The sequence below is a fragment of the Crocodylus porosus genome, unplaced genomic scaffold (assembly GCF_001723895.1).
Source record: "Crocodylus porosus isolate Cpor-Errol unplaced genomic scaffold, CroPor_comp1, whole genome shotgun sequence".
Lineage (NCBI taxonomy): Eukaryota > Metazoa > Chordata > Crocodylia > Crocodylidae > Crocodylus > Crocodylus porosus.
In genome coordinates this window covers 33,920,664-33,936,020 of record NW_017728931.1, presented here as the reverse complement: position 1 = coordinate 33,936,020, position 15,357 = coordinate 33,920,664, and the positions used below count along the sequence as shown (strand labels likewise).

Here is a 15,357-nt window from a genome sequence, read left to right as displayed (position 1 = left end):
TGCTTTTTTTGTTTTATTTATTTTTTGTTGTTTTCTTTTGTTTTTGTTGTTGTTTTTTTACTTTTTTTTTCCTATTTCTCTCTTTTTCTTCTTTTTTTTTTTCTCTCTCTCTCTCCTTCCTCGGCTTCTCTGCCACATGCAGCACTATTTCTGTGATGCATGGAATACATTTGACGCCTTGATTGTTGTGGGTAGCATTGTTGATATAGCAATCACCGAGGTGAACGTAAGTAGCTGGCGTCTGTCCATGATCGTGCCTGCTCTAACATTCATTTGTCTTTCCCATTTATTTATTTCTCCCCCTCCCCTTTTTATTCTGTTTTAAGGATTGTTTTTCGTTGGTTGAAACTTTCTCTTTTGTTTTGTTCTGCTTTTACTTTTGGAACGACTTAAAGGACATTTTGATTGTTGCATCATTTTTTTCCCCCCCTCATAATCAGCCTGGCATGATTGAAACTGTATAGCAGGAAAAGTAAATGGGATTTGTGGAGCGTAGGTAAAAGAAATTTTTGTGCCATGGGAAGCTGCTGGAGAAGTCCCACATCCAAGGCTCTGGCCTGCCCAGCATTGCATTTGGCTTCCCAGGACATTTCAACACACTCCACCCCACAGAGATCTAAAGATCAGTTCTTTCGAGGTGGAACTGAGGGAACCAAATAGAGAATATTCTCAGTACCCTCCCTACTGCTTTTCCTCAAAAAAAAATATTCATTAACCCAATATTCACAAAGAAATTCATCCCCAGTGTTTAATTTTCCTTTGAAACCAGTAGACTGAATTAAACAATATCCTTAGGCATGGGCACGTCTTAGTTCAGTTCCTATTCAGTGTAGAGCACCACTGGACTTGACACAAATTATTACCACTGGTGGTGCTCTCATCAGACAGGCCCAGGGTAGAATCGACTGTGAAGACTGAAATAAATTGTATGAATGTATATAAGAAACGTATTGTTTCAGGCAAAATTGATTATTTTTGCTACCTTATTTTAGTGAGATAGAGAATAATGGAATTAGAGAGAGGAAAAATTAGGAGGAGGTCAAGTCTGAAGTAAGCATTTGTTTATTTGAGCCAGCTCCTGATGAAATCAATACAAACCCTGAGTTGTTTTCAGTGAGAGCACAATCTCAATAAATTTTACTTGGTAGCTTAAATCAAAATGGCTTAGACAGGATACAGTCAAGGGGATTGAAAACTGGCTGAAAGACTTTAGAAACAGCAGTGTATCAAGATGGGAAGAGGTCCCTAGGTTCTGTTCATTTTCTACCTTAGTTAATTTCTTTCTTAATTATCTGAAAGAAGGAGAAAGTAATAGATTAATGAAGTGCACAGGTATTAAAACTTTAATGGAAAATGTTGCATCTTATCCAGAAGGCCAAATGAAAGTAAGATACCAAAAACAGCAAGACAAAAGATCCAGAATACAATAAAAAATAACAAAATGAGATTCAGTTTAGAGAAACCTGGCAAGCAGAGAAGCTGAAGGAGACAAACAGCAAAGGCAGTAATAGTAGACAGCAAATGGGTGTGAATTTTCAAAGGAATGTGGCAGCAGAAAAAGCCAAATCGATTTTCAGCTTCTGTGCCTTTGGGGGTATCACATCAGAAACAGAGAGCTATAGTCTGCTACAGGTGGACAAAAATGTTAAATCAAACTTTTTTAGAAAAAAAGATTTGGCAACACCAACATGTTTCACAAATTTGTGTCAATTCCATCAAAATTTTGGGTAGGGGAAAAAAATCTTAAATATTCTGAAAAATTAAAATGTTACTTTGATCTTTTTAAAACAAAATATTTCCATTTTTTGGTTCAAAATGACTTTCATAGAGGCTTCCCTTCAATTTTATTTATTCAAATTAAAAGATGTTGAAAATAGTCAAAACTGATGCACCTTGTTTTGTACCAAAATGATTCCTTTCACTTTTGATTTGCTGAAATTTATTTTTTAATTGAAAAGGAAATCTCCTTCCAACTTTCCAAAATTACCCATAGACTGAAAAGTCTATACAGCACTGCTGTGACTTTCCTTGGCATATTCTAGAAAGCGTTGGGTATCCAAATCCCAGAGAGAGACTGACTGATTGGACGGAGTTCATAAAAGGCTGGTTAACTTCATCAAGACATTTTAAGAAAAATATGTTTTACTGTCATTCCTAGGAGTTTATAATGCTCTCCACAGGTGGGGTAGGTTTTATGCTCTCCCCAAGCGGAGATGCATTGTCAGGATCAATGGTGAGGAAGCTTGTACACTTCATATTCACGGTGTACCCATTTTCTGTATAATTTTCTTTATAAACAGAAGTCTTCAGTCTCCTGGCTGTCAGTGTGGTATGTTTTATTACCACTGAATGAAAAAGGGAAGGAGAAACTGAACAAGACCCCCTCTCTTCTAAATCCAAATTTATTTCCATTTTCTATAGAGCTCCTAAATCTGTCCAGTTTTATTTCAGAATATACCGAAATGTTTGAAAAACGGCGTGCCTTTGGACAATATCTGTCCAACTGAATAACTGTCTCTCTCAGTTGATAAGGCAACAGGGGGCAGTCCTTATTCCCTGAAGAGAAAATAATGATGGAATTTCATGATGGTCCCTCTGTCCCTTCTAAAGAATTTCTTCCTACTATACAGTTCTTACAGATTTCTGCACATGTCTTTTTGTTACCTGGCATGTTTAAATCTTCTCTTTTTATCTAGGCAAGTCCTTTGCTATAAGTTCCTAATGTTTGTTACTAAAAGTTTAATCCTTTTTTGCACAATCTTTTGTTGCACTGATAAATGAGCAGCAGCTAAGGAAAGAGTTTGTTTCTGAAATGTGTTGAAATCCCTTTGCACTTACTGAATAAGAGAATGTATTGTCTGTCGGCTTGTCCTGTCAGATTCCTTTCCTGCTAGCACTACCTGGTATGCTACACCTCTAGTAGATGGGCATTAGAAATAGCAACCCATTTCAGACAGGCAGGTATCATCGTCCCAATCAACATGAGGCAGCTTATCAGGTGCATCCCTTCCCTACTGCACAGGAGCTTGTTGCTTTCTCACTCTTTGTGAGTCTGAGCAAATCTGCCTTGCATGTCTGTACACTGTCTTGTCTTTTTTGAATAGGCATGGAGTTGAGGGGAAAAAACCCACAAGATTTTTTTCAGGTCACTGAGGTTCAGCTGAGGTGCTTTTGCCCATCTCGTTAGGAACTGACCCAGCTTAGTTTGTGTGAGGGTCTCAGAAGGTGCTTCACAAAGCCTAATGATAGTAGGTCATTTACTGAAAGTGAATCTGTCTGGTTTATGTTGCTTTGTCATGAGAGATCGTGGATGTGTAAGCATGCAGATTCCATGGAGTCCACCAGGAAGTTTGCAGTGCAGATCAGATTGGCCTGGGAAGTGTTTAGAGCTTACAGCAATGGGTGCAATGGGAAAGCTTAAGATGGATCAAGATGTGCCTTTGTTTGTGTGTAAGTGTATGTTCACATCTGTGTGTGCAGCACTGCATGCACTAGTTTGCCTCTTGACAATTGTTTTGTTTTTTTGAAAAGGAAAGTCCCAGGCCAAAAACTTCATTAAGATATATGTGAGTGTGCATGTGTGGGCTTTTGTTTGCGTATTCCATTGGTTGCAGTATATATTCCTCAATGTGTTTGGATATCTATGTAAAGAGGTATAAACCTAAGTGAGAGCGTGCATGTGTTTAGGTCCGAGTCTGTGTGTGCGTGCGTGTGTATATGTACACGTACATGTGTGTGCATGAGTGTGCGTGCTTGAATGTGTGTGAGCATATGTATTTTTGTGTACACACAAATGTAAATGGTTTTTGAAGAGATGTGTGTATCTGAGTTTAGAAACACGTGATTTGAGTATATATTTGTATCTCAATGTGCAAGTCTGTTGGCCTGCTTATGGCTGGATGTGTATGTAGATATGAGAATATATGTGTACAGGCATGTTTATCTGCATGCCTTTGAATGAATGTACATATATGCATGTATATCTCAGTGTGTGTGTGTTTGTTAGCATGCCTCTGAGTCATGTGCACTGTAATGAAAAGGCACGCACATGTCAATCAGATCCTGAGGCTGCCATCTATATTGCTCAGCCTTTGCTCAGGCAACTTCTCAGTCTTCTCAGTGACACTGAAGTAAATTGAGCACTGATGCACACAACACTGAGTTTAGGCCTAATGCTCTGACTTGCACATAGGAACACATTTCAGCAAGCTCTCATTTGGTACAGAAACACAGGGAAACATTTCACAACACAGACTGTGCAAAACAGGCACAGGATCAATTTAAGTTCTGGCATGTCAGAAAATTTTGAGTGCTGATACTGTTTTTGCTAACTCATTTTTTTAATTGACTGACTTGCAGCCCAGTATGAGACTGCACTTTCAAAACTTGGTGTCTCAATTTCGACAAGAGTTGCACAGCTGAATACCCTTTCACAACTCTGTCCCTAAATATATGGTGATTTCACTTGTTTTTTCCCCTCTGATAATGTAACAGCAGCTACATTTGATTACTTATTTACCTTATATTTTGATATTGAAAAAATAATTCCAAACTAGAAACCAGGTAGGTGAAATTTCAGGCCTTTGAGTGCCAAGACTTGGGTATGAATTCCTAGGAATAGACTTTATGCTGGTCTAATATTCAGGTCTGAGGATTCAGGGCTTGTAGATCCTGCTCTCTGCTTTCACCTCCTGTGGACTAACCTTGAACATAACCTTCCTATGCGTTAGTTTCCCTCTCTGTGAAATATTTGATAATATTTACTTAATCCACAGGAACATTGTCACTCATTTCTATACAGTGCTTTGAAATCCTTGGGGGGGCAAAAAAGCCCTGCAGAAGTAAAAAAAAAAAATTATTACAATTGATCATACCAGGATCGTGAACCTCTGCATTATAAGAAGAAAACATTTTAGGAATTAAAGAGGTCAGAGCATTCAGAATATGTCATCAGAGAAGTAGCCACAGACATAGGCTTTGATTTCCTTACTTTCCATCTCAGCAGGTTCAATACAGTATTCTTGCTTGGCGCTCCTGCTGGAGCTGACTGGCAACTTGCTATCCCCTCCTCAGGGTGAAAGCAGTGTCTTGTTACTATTTGCTGTGCTGTATTGGAGGGGGAAATCAAGTTTGATTTGTGCTCTGTGCTACTGTGCCCAAAGTGATGGAAAAAGACAGCCAGGCCTGAGTCACTGAGAAGGCTGCTAACGTAATGCCCCCCCTCAAAATTTAGACAGAGAAAGCAGGCAATGCTTTTCTACTCCTTAGGGTCCTTTTTACTTTATTTCATTCCCCTTCAGTGTCAGACTGAAGTTTCAGTCCCACTGAATCTTCATCTGTGGCAGAAGCCAGTGTCACAGCAGGACACACTTACCTGTCTTGCAGCACTGTACCTAGACTCCTGGCATCCCCAGGCAAACTTTTAGTATCAGGCCCCACTTCGCCAAAGATAATGATGATAATGATAATAAAAATTACCCTTTCTGTCTGGGCCCCAGGCAGCTGCCCAGTTTTCCCATGCCTGTGTCAGCCCTGCTGCCAGGGTTTCTATGGCAGAGCTGCGGCCCCTTGCCAAAGAGATTGTTCTGTCCTTGGATTACAGGCAGAGGTTTGCACCATGCAACTGTGTGAGAATTTTGTAGGCTGGCACAAATTGAAATATGTCCAAGTCCCATGCCTGGACATAGATGTTAGTGACAGTGGAAATGTGTGCGTGTGTTTGATTGTGTCTGCCTACCTTGAAAGGATGTAGGTGTGGGTGGGTTTGTGTCTGCCTGTGCAGAGCTATGTGTGTTTGCATTTGTAATTCTGTCAGGGAATTTCCCAATGTTTGCCTGCATGATTGCCTCTGTGTATATCAGAGTGATGTGGTATCTGAGAAGGCATGGTTATGGCCAGGCAAACACAGCTGGGTCCAGACGTATATGCACATGCCATGAAAATATTTGCATGTCTGAGTATGTCTGTGTATGCTGAAGGATGTACAGAGGAAGAAGTACAGTATGGTAGGTACAGAACATGCGGCAGTGAGATGAAGAGCCAAAAGAACATCATGGTATCACTCAGCTCCCCTTCCCACCCATCTACAAATTGGGCATGGGCACAAGACAAAGTGATGGGGGAGCATGGAAGTGGTTTGAGTGCTTGTGTGGATTAAAAATGAAAAATCTTTGCATGGAGATTGCCAATCTGTTGTAGAAATACAGTTTTGCCCAAGAGTGAGGAAGTGTTTAGACCTAGAGCTGATGGAAATGTTTCTGAAATGGGAAAGGTGGCAGAAGGAGATGACTCAGGATTATGATTTCACTTGCTGATTTGTTCCATGGTGATAGAACTGTGGTATCTGGGAGCTACAGGACCAATGGGTCATGGATGACATTCCCTTGAGGAAGCTTAGAGAAGTTTTCCTTGAGGAAGTTTAGAGAAAACCACCCTGCTGCATGCCTTTCTGAGTCAGACCCATCACACACCACTGCCAGCCCCTCTGACCTCACACAAGCACTCTGCCCCTCTGTACGCTAAATGGCATTGTTCAGTTTCTTTACGTCTTGACATGCTTCTGAAATGTAGAGAGCTCCCAACCCTGTTCGGAGGACACCAGACAGGTGTAGCTTTGTTATTGCTTGACATTAAGGATTCTCTGAGACCAGGGAGGCCAAGGCAACTCCTGAGCTTGCAGATTCCAGGGGTATCTGAGGACCATTGTGGAATTTCTCCTTTAGTCTCTTGGTTGTAAGTTAATGCAGCTTTGGCTTAGCACAGGCACACAAAGGCCTCTCTTTAGAAGCTCTTGACTCCAGTAGGCTTCATATGGTGTGTCATAGGCTTCTGTTCCCACTCCATGAAATATTTGACACAACGCATACTAAAGTCTCCCTCTTTCCTTTACTCCTACAGCCTTCCCCTTTACCTTTCCCCACTTTTTTTCCTTCCTCCCCTTGCTCTCCTCTGCTGTGTTTCCTGCTAGACTGAACCTCACAAGAACATTTGCACCCTCAGTCAGAGTCTTTGAAAGCAGAGAACCAGTGGCTCAAATGCTGAAGGCCTTATTCAGGCAAAACTCCCACTGGGCATTTTATCTGTAAGGGCTGAAACTGTTGGCCTTGTATGACTAAGCTCAGTATAAGCCCCACCCCTGCAATGGGAGCAAGGATTGGTGGAAGGACGACACACATCTAGCCTGCACCTCAGTTGGGACTTGCATTCATCTCTGTCGCTATGTCTGTTTTTCTGTCTCTTCCTGTCTTGAATCTCTCAGCTTCCAAGCCCTTTGCTGCTCAGATTTTGCCCATCATCTGACAGGAGAAACAAATTTCTGCAATGCTTAGAACCTGCAAGTGCAACCTTTGCAAGAACCTGCAAGTGCAGTTTCAAAATTTCTGCTGGAAGCAGTAATTATCTCTCTCCCTTTTGAATGCCATGTTGGCTGCAGAGTCATCCAAAATATGTAGCAAAGGGCTGGGGAAGCACAGTTGCTTCTTTTCACATCCTGTGCTGTCCCGCCCTTATCGTTGCCATTCTAAAAGTTGTATGTAGCTTTCATATATACAGACATGGGTATGTATATATGTACATATATATTGTTTTATTTTTGTAAATCTGATGATACAACTGATGGAGTTTTTTATTTAGAATTTTTCAGAATCGTTTGTGGTGTTTTTATTTCAATAACAAAAGTTGTTTCACCACGAGCAACCCCCCAGCTTCATTGCAAAATAACCATCATGAAACGTGATTGTGAAACCTGGCTGTGACAAATGAGGGTATAGCGTAATTTATTCTTCCATTTGGGGAGCCTAAAAATAAAAAACACCACCCAAAACCATGAAGAGACTTGCTTTAACTTAGGAGCTGACCATGGTTAAAACATGATCATATAGCATAATTGTTAGCCCACAAAAGTAGGAGAAAAATATTACCAGGTTGTTTTGCCACAGCCATGTTTGAAAAGGGATTTTGTAATGTGGATGGGGGCTTTCCTATTTTTAATCTTAATAAATATTTTTATTCAGATTTTCCAGAATGTGTAGGACAACCTGCCCATTCAAAGGAGGGCTCATGTTGACAGCACAGCTTTAAATTCAAGGAAAATTTTGGTGAAATGTGGGCAATCAGAAAAAAAAAGCATTTTTTGTCAGGAGTGAGGGGAAGTGAACCCCAATGACTTCTCTCCGAAGCCACTTTGATACTTGAGCCATTGCTAACATTTATTGCTAATTGTACTGGTAGCAATTCACCACATCAGGAATAAGCCATGTGGCCCCAGTGGGGAGAAATGTGTAAAGAAAAAAAGATAGTGTACTGCCCAGTTCTATTGAAATGCTGCAAAAATGTTATTTCTACAAAACTCCGTATTGTGTTTGACCTCCATCATTACTTTGGATGCATGGAATAACCAGGGACACATGGACACATTTTTAATGCAGGGGAGATTTAAAAGCAAGATAAAAGCAAGAATACATTAGCCTCTATGGGGAAACCTAATCACAAAGTGTGGTAATAAATTATTATAAAAGAAACAGAAGATACATTGCTCATGAAAAATTTCCCTTGTAACAGAAACTTAATAGTAGTAAAGTGAAAGGTAAGAAGAACTGTTATCAAGTTCCCTATAGCTTTAGGGGTCTGATAGACAATTGTTTGTATCTAGCATCCTTCTAAAGGAAAACATTTAGTGTACTCATTAAAATGGTGGGCTGTTGGAGCTCAGTGGGGCTCTTCATTTCAGATTGATACCTCTTTTACCATTCTGTACTCAAAGAACCACTTTTCCACAACATCATTTGACCATTGAGCATAGTTTATGACACAATTTTACACCATCATTCTAGGTCCCTGAAGCCTTAGCCACCTCCCACTGGCATTCTTGGAAAGCTTAACAGTGACTTCGGTGAGAGTTGGATCAGGCACTTGATAACTAACAGTTAATTTGCACAATCCTGTGCAGTCAAAATTTCTAGCCTACCCAACTGTTGGTATAATAGTATAATAATGAAAATAATAATGGGAGTTTTGTCTGAAAGAGGACTGAAGGTTTTAGCCCTGTATCTGTTGAGTGGTGAAACAAGCTGGTATGAAAAGCTCTTTTTATTAGCTGTATTCAGTATTTATAATTCGTATCTGAATTTCTTTTTATTTTAGTTATCAACTAACTTTTAAAATGCTGCTCTGATATTGCAGTGAGGCCATATTAGAAATACAGACAAGAACATTTTGATACTTAATTAGTTATGTATTTATGCAGAACTCCGATTACTTAAAACACTCAAAACAATAAAAGCCATTAGAAACCAGTGCGGGCTGGTTATGTTTCACCGATGCAGTGGCCTAGTGAAACCATTCACTTGTACCCAGATAAAGCTTCTTTGAGTTTTCAAGAATGTAAGTACCTTTGCATGAGTTTGTGAAGAAGTTAGCTCAATAAGGCCCTAACTCTAATTGGTTCCCTGGGTGCAATTTATTAATGTAATGTAATATAGTATCCCCTGCATGCTACTTTAATAACTACAATGTAGTATAAATACTAAATACCAACAACTTATTAAAAGTTGTATGTCTCATTGGAGAATACCAAGCTGCACATCAAATTTAAAGTCCAGTTTGGTATGTCCTATGTGGCAGATCTCCAAAGCAGTGTAGGAAGCTCCCAACTCACCTTCTTTCAAGACTTCATTTTCTTGGAAATATAGAAAAATGCCACTTTTCCACATTCAGAATGCAGTTTTAAAAGGCACATAAAAAGTCCCTGAACTTCACCAACACCTTCAGTTTTGCTGCAAAAATGTGTAGGCATTTTTTCCCCCTACCTGTTAACAAAATAATTCATTATTTTTTAACTCTAGGCTTTTGGCTACCCAATTTCCCATGTCTGTACAGCAAATTACCAGCACACTCTCTCAGAGGCTTGCTTACTGTATTCAAATGCAGTAAAAAAATAGTATGCCCGATCTTATAGCACCTGCACTCTGGTTGTAAGGAGTACAATAGGAGCTGTGCTGACAGAGAAGCATTTTTCTATATTTTCCCTTTCTCTTTTTTCTTCTCCTCCATTCCTTGACTAAAACAACCCCCAGAAAACATTTCTGTCATAACTGTGGCAGTAGAGAACATGTTCCCTGCTCATGCCTTGAGTGTTGGGAGCAGCATAATGCCACGCAAGTGATCAGCTCTTTTCTACTTAGAAGTCCAGCTGTCTTTTTCTCTTTGTTCACTTGAGGTGTTGATTGCCATCACATGGAGAAGATTGTTCCCCTCTTGTCTCTTTGATCATGCCTACTACACTGGGTCCATGCAGGAGGCACTAAGATAACATAGTGATAAGTACCATTCTATGAACCAACATCAGGGGTTGGCAACCTACTGCTACAGACCTGATCCAGCCCACCAAGTGATTTCATCCAGCCCATGGATTTGGGACATTGGCAGCAGTTCAGCAGCAGCGAGAAGTCAGCAGCCTGCCTTCCAACCAAACTCTGTTAATTCATCCCAACCCTCCTAAAAATTTGCTGACCCCTTGGTGCTGGTGGCAGTCCCTCAAAACAAGGACAACAGTCTTCCAGTAAACAGCAAAGTCATCAATGAGTTCCAAAATGATTCAAGGAGTCAATCTGAGATCAGCATGTTTGACTGCAGGCATGACAAACAGTTCTGGTAAGAAGTGTATCCTCCTGGTGTTGGGTCACAGCTCTTTTCCTTTGTCTCTCTCATCTACCCACCTCCGTGGTGAGGCAACTTTGCTCAAAACAATAGCTTGTGGTACATCACATTTCTTCAAATTGGCTTTCAAAGTGTCCTTGAATTTCTTCTTTTGCCCACCTCTAGACTGGTGAGTTGGGAGTATAGTACCTGCTTTAAGAGCCAGTTGTCAGGCATCCTTGTGACCCATCCTGTCCAATGGAGCTGGTGTTGTATAAACATGGTTTCAATCCTGGTGATGTTGGCTTGACCCAGAACACTGGTGTTCATTCTTCTGTCCTTCTAATTGATATGGAGAATTTTCTGAAGACATCCCTGATAGTAACATTCCAAGGCTACTCTGCCTCCACACTGAGGCTATGGGACCATGTATCCCACAGGCCTCAGGTGTCCACAGATGTGCCTGGACTCCAGTTCTTGGCCCTATGGCCCACTCAGGCCTCAGGTGTCTGCCGGCATACCTGGACACTTCTCCAGACCCCATGCAAGGGGCCTAGGTCCCACGTAAGACCCCACTCCGTGGGACTGGGCCCCTGTGCTTTTCTCTCAGGGTGTGCTCCCCTAGCCTTTTCCCTCCACAGGGTACCTGCGAGGCAGCATGGGCTGAGGCTTTCTGGAGCCCCATACTCGCCTTTACTGTGGAGGCACAGGTCTGGCATTTCCTGGAAGCTGCCCTGCCACAAGCAGTCCCACCACACCATCAAGCCCCAGCAGGGTGTAGTTTTAGGTCATTCTGCAAGGCCAGGAATCTCTTCCATCCCCATAATTCCTGCCCTTTACCTCCAGACGTTCTGAGAGCAGCAGCTGCAGCCAAGTGGTGTTCTCTCTCCAGTTGCTTGCAGTCACTGCTGACTCTTCTGCTCGGGGTCTGCTCTAATCTCTAATATCTGGGCCTCTTCCCAATCAGGTGGCCTCCTGCTGGCCGTGTGACTCCTGATGGGGAGTGCAGTCACCTGCAGGCTGCTCTGCTGCCTGTTCTGGCCCTTAAAGTAGCAGCCTGCATCAGATGGAAATTCAGTTTCAAACCTAACAGGTGCCAGGTTGACTAGGATAGAGAACTACAGGTTGTAAGCCCTTGCTCCATCTCAGCATTGACCTCCCTGCTTCACTTTTTAAACTGGGATATACAAGTCCTAAACTGTCTGCTAAACCTTTACATTGCTTTGTCCCAGTGAGCAGGATTGAATTTGCTTCACATCATTAAATGACTGCTTTCTCTAAGCTGAACTGATGCAGTGGCCAAGATGCCTCAGCACTAAGGAAAATCTTGCTAACTGGTGAATAGTAAAATAGATTGATATCTAAAGTGAAAGATGGAGCTGCCTGAAACTAGGAATTCTTGGTACTTGTTAGGGGCTCACTTTTACATACAAATTCATTGTGTGATAAGAATGAGCATGGCATTCCACCACTTCATCTCTATCTGTCACTGAAGAAGAAACAGAAACAGTCAACAGTTATTCAAGGGGAGATGTCTGTGGAACAAAAAGATGTTGCCCAATAGCTTTACAATAAGTTATGGTCTCCATATGACTATTGCAGATGTGCTCAAATAATGCCTGCAATTAGCATTTCCAGTCCCACTATGGTTCATAGACATTATTGTATTCTATATTATCATCACCAATCCAGTCTACCTCCATAAGCATTTTTGAGACACTCTAGTTTCAACATTAAATAGCTCTCTAATTAAAAAGTCAAAGAAAAGATACAGCCGTTTAATTAAATACTAATTGTTCCAGATTTCAAATGAAAACTATCCTTAACACATTCTCTCTTCAGCCTATTTGTCTCTCAAGCCAGGCTCCCTAGGACAGGGGATTGTTATTTAGATATAACTCTTCCTTATAGGAACTGCTAATTTGCAGGAATGCACAGTGTTTTGGTATGAACAGTCCAGCTGCAGTCACATAAAAATATTTTTCTGGCTTCAGCAGGATGAGAAATGTCATCCAGTATCTCCTTCAGTATGTTTCATAGTTTCATGGTAGTTTGGGGTCAGAACGGACCTGAACAGATCATCTAGTCTAACCCCTGCCACTGGCCAGAGCACACACTGGGATCACACGACCCCAGACAAGTGTTCGTCCAACCTCCTTTTGAATTTACCCAAGGTAGGAGGGAGGAACACTTCCCTAGGAAGTTGGGTCCAGATCCTAGCCACTCTAACAGTGAAATAGTGCCTCCTAATCTCTAACCAGGTGCTGCTTGGGGGAATAGGACCCTTCCTACTTGCTGCTGATTTCCCCTAACGAGTTTGTATGCAGCCACCAAATCCCCCCTCAGCCTCCGCTTGCTGAGGCTGAACAGGTTCAGGTCCCTCAGTCTCTCCTCATAGGGCCTGCCCTGTTGCCCTTCAACCAAGCAGGTGGCCCTCCTCTGAACCCTCTCAAGGCAGGCCACATCCTTCTTAAAGTGCAGTGCCCAGAACTGGAGTACTCCAATTGTGGCCTGACCAGTGTCACGTAGAGGGGGAGTATCACCTCTCTGGACCGGCTTGAGATGCATCTTTGGATGCATGACAAGGTGCGGTTGGCTTTGCTGGCTGCAGTCTGGCATTGGTGGCTCATGTTCATCTTGGAGTCAGTAACGACTCCAAGATCCCTTTCCACCTCTGTGCTCACAAGGGGGGAGCTCCCCAGCTTTTATGTATGCTGTGGATTCCTTCTGCGCAGGTGCAGCACCCTGCATTTATCTACATTGAACCCCATGCTGTTACCATCCATCCATTTCTGTAGTCTGTCTAAATCTAATTGCAGCCTCTCTGTCCCTTCAAGCATGCCTACCTGTCCCCACATCTTGGTGTCATTGGCAAACTTGGATGTTTTCCACCCCCTCATCCAAGTCGCTGATGAAGATGTTGAACAGTGTAGGCCCCAGGATCAAGTCCTGGGGGACCCCACTTTTCACATCCCATCAGGTTGAGTATGACCTGTCCACCACCACTCTCTGGGTGCACCCCATCAGCCAATTTTTGACCCATCCAACTGTATAGGCATCAATGCCACAGTTGCTCAATTTATTAATGAGAATGGGGTGAGAGACCATGTCAAAGGCCTTCTTAAAAAAGTGCAAAAAGACTATGCCCACAGCCACACCATCATCCAAGGATTTAGTTACCTGGTCATAAAAGGCCATCAGGTTGGTCTGGCAGGACCTGCCTTTGATGAACCTATGTTGATTTCCCCTGGGCATGATCTCCCCTGCTGGCCCTTCACAGATGTGATCCTTGATAATTTTTTCAAGGATTTTCCCCAAGACTGATGTGAGGCTTATGGGCCTATAGTTTCCCGGGTCCTCCTTTCTCCCTTTCTTATATATGGGGACCACATTAGCTAGTTTCCAATCTCTGGGCATCTGACCCGTGGACCACGATTGCTCGTATAGCCAGGCCAAGGGCAGAGCAATGGCCCCTGCCAGCTCTCTCAACACCCATGGGTGGAGGGCATCAGGGCCCACAGATTTAAAAACATCCAGCCCTTCCAGAAGATCCGTAACTACATCTGCGCAGACCCGAGGCCTGGCAGTGCTATCCCCAAGATTGCCCCTACGTGTGGTGGGAGAGCTGTCCTGGTCCCTATCCAAGAAAACAGAGGCAAAGAACTTGTTAAAAATTTCAGGTTTCTCATCTGGCATAGCCACAAGATTACCATTTGAGTCTAGCAGGGGCCCTGCGTTACCTGGTGCCCTCTTCTTACTCGCAATATATTTGAAGAAGGACTTTTTGTTGTCCTTAAGAGACAACAAGGACCTTATTGGGTTCCAGTCCTTAAGAGTGTTCACCAGATACCTTCACTCTGCCCTGGAGTCTTTGGTTTGGCTATAGCCACCATCCTTATCTCGTGAAATGACCTTTGGGCTGGCGCCATACCTATCTGGCTACCTGGTCAAAGCTGCTCATGACAATATATCTTATTGATCCTCTTACCTCGCAAGGGAGTCACTACACTAAGAGGTGCAGGTACATGACTGAAGATCATGCATCTACTTCTGCACTCAGTTACACAATTGTATCCTCCCATCAAGGAATTTCAAATGTGTCTCTGAGGAATCTGTGCTGGATCCATTCATTCCTTTGAGGCAAATTCCTAAAAAGCCTTGATGGGCTGCTATTTTTTCTTACCAAGGCTTCATGTATGAAGTTCTGCAAAGTTCAGTACTCATAGCCCTCCTTTTTAGCACACACATGAAACTGCTAAGAGAGATCATGAGATCTCCTACCTCCCCCCAGCCGCAGACTTTACTGTCAGTAACATGCAGATGGCAGCCAGCTGCAGTTGCTTCCTTAAGCTGTGTGCCTTCTGCTCTCGGGTGCTCCAATGTCTGTAAGCAGTTAGACATAGTAAAAGAACTGAGATTCAAACAGTCCACCCAGGAAGGACAGAAGTAATAATTAGGTAAAAAAAAAAAGGGATGCTTCAAGGAGCTTATTGACATTCTGACCTCCCCTTCAGTGGAAATCATCTGATCAGCATCTGACAAGAGAGGGCTAAACTAGGAGATGAAAATCAACTGAATATTGCTACTGGACTCAGAAGGAGATTGGGAACGCTGCCTTCTGTCTGTCATTACCCAGGACCTTTCCTGTCCAAGGAGAACCTTGCTGTCATTATCCTTGCTTTTGTCACTTTGAGGATAGGCTACTGGATGTCAATCCACGTG

At 42.4% G+C, this 15,357-nt stretch overlaps 1 protein-coding gene across 3 annotated transcripts in view; it reads left to right on the top strand.

Annotated features, from left to right (window-relative positions):
* Nucleotides 1-15,357, top strand: part of CACNA1C (calcium voltage-gated channel subunit alpha1 C) — a 651,860-nt gene that overhangs the window by 584,427 nt on the left and 52,076 nt on the right. For 2 of the 3 annotated variants that reach the window (XM_019544553.1, XM_019544551.1), the window contains one exon: nt 143-226. The exons of the other annotated variant lie outside the window; for it this stretch is intronic. In XM_019544553.1, the coding sequence (XP_019400098.1) occupies nt 143-226 (84 nt within the window). The remainder of the gene's footprint in view (nt 1-142; nt 227-15,357) is intronic. 3 annotated transcript variants of the gene reach the window in all.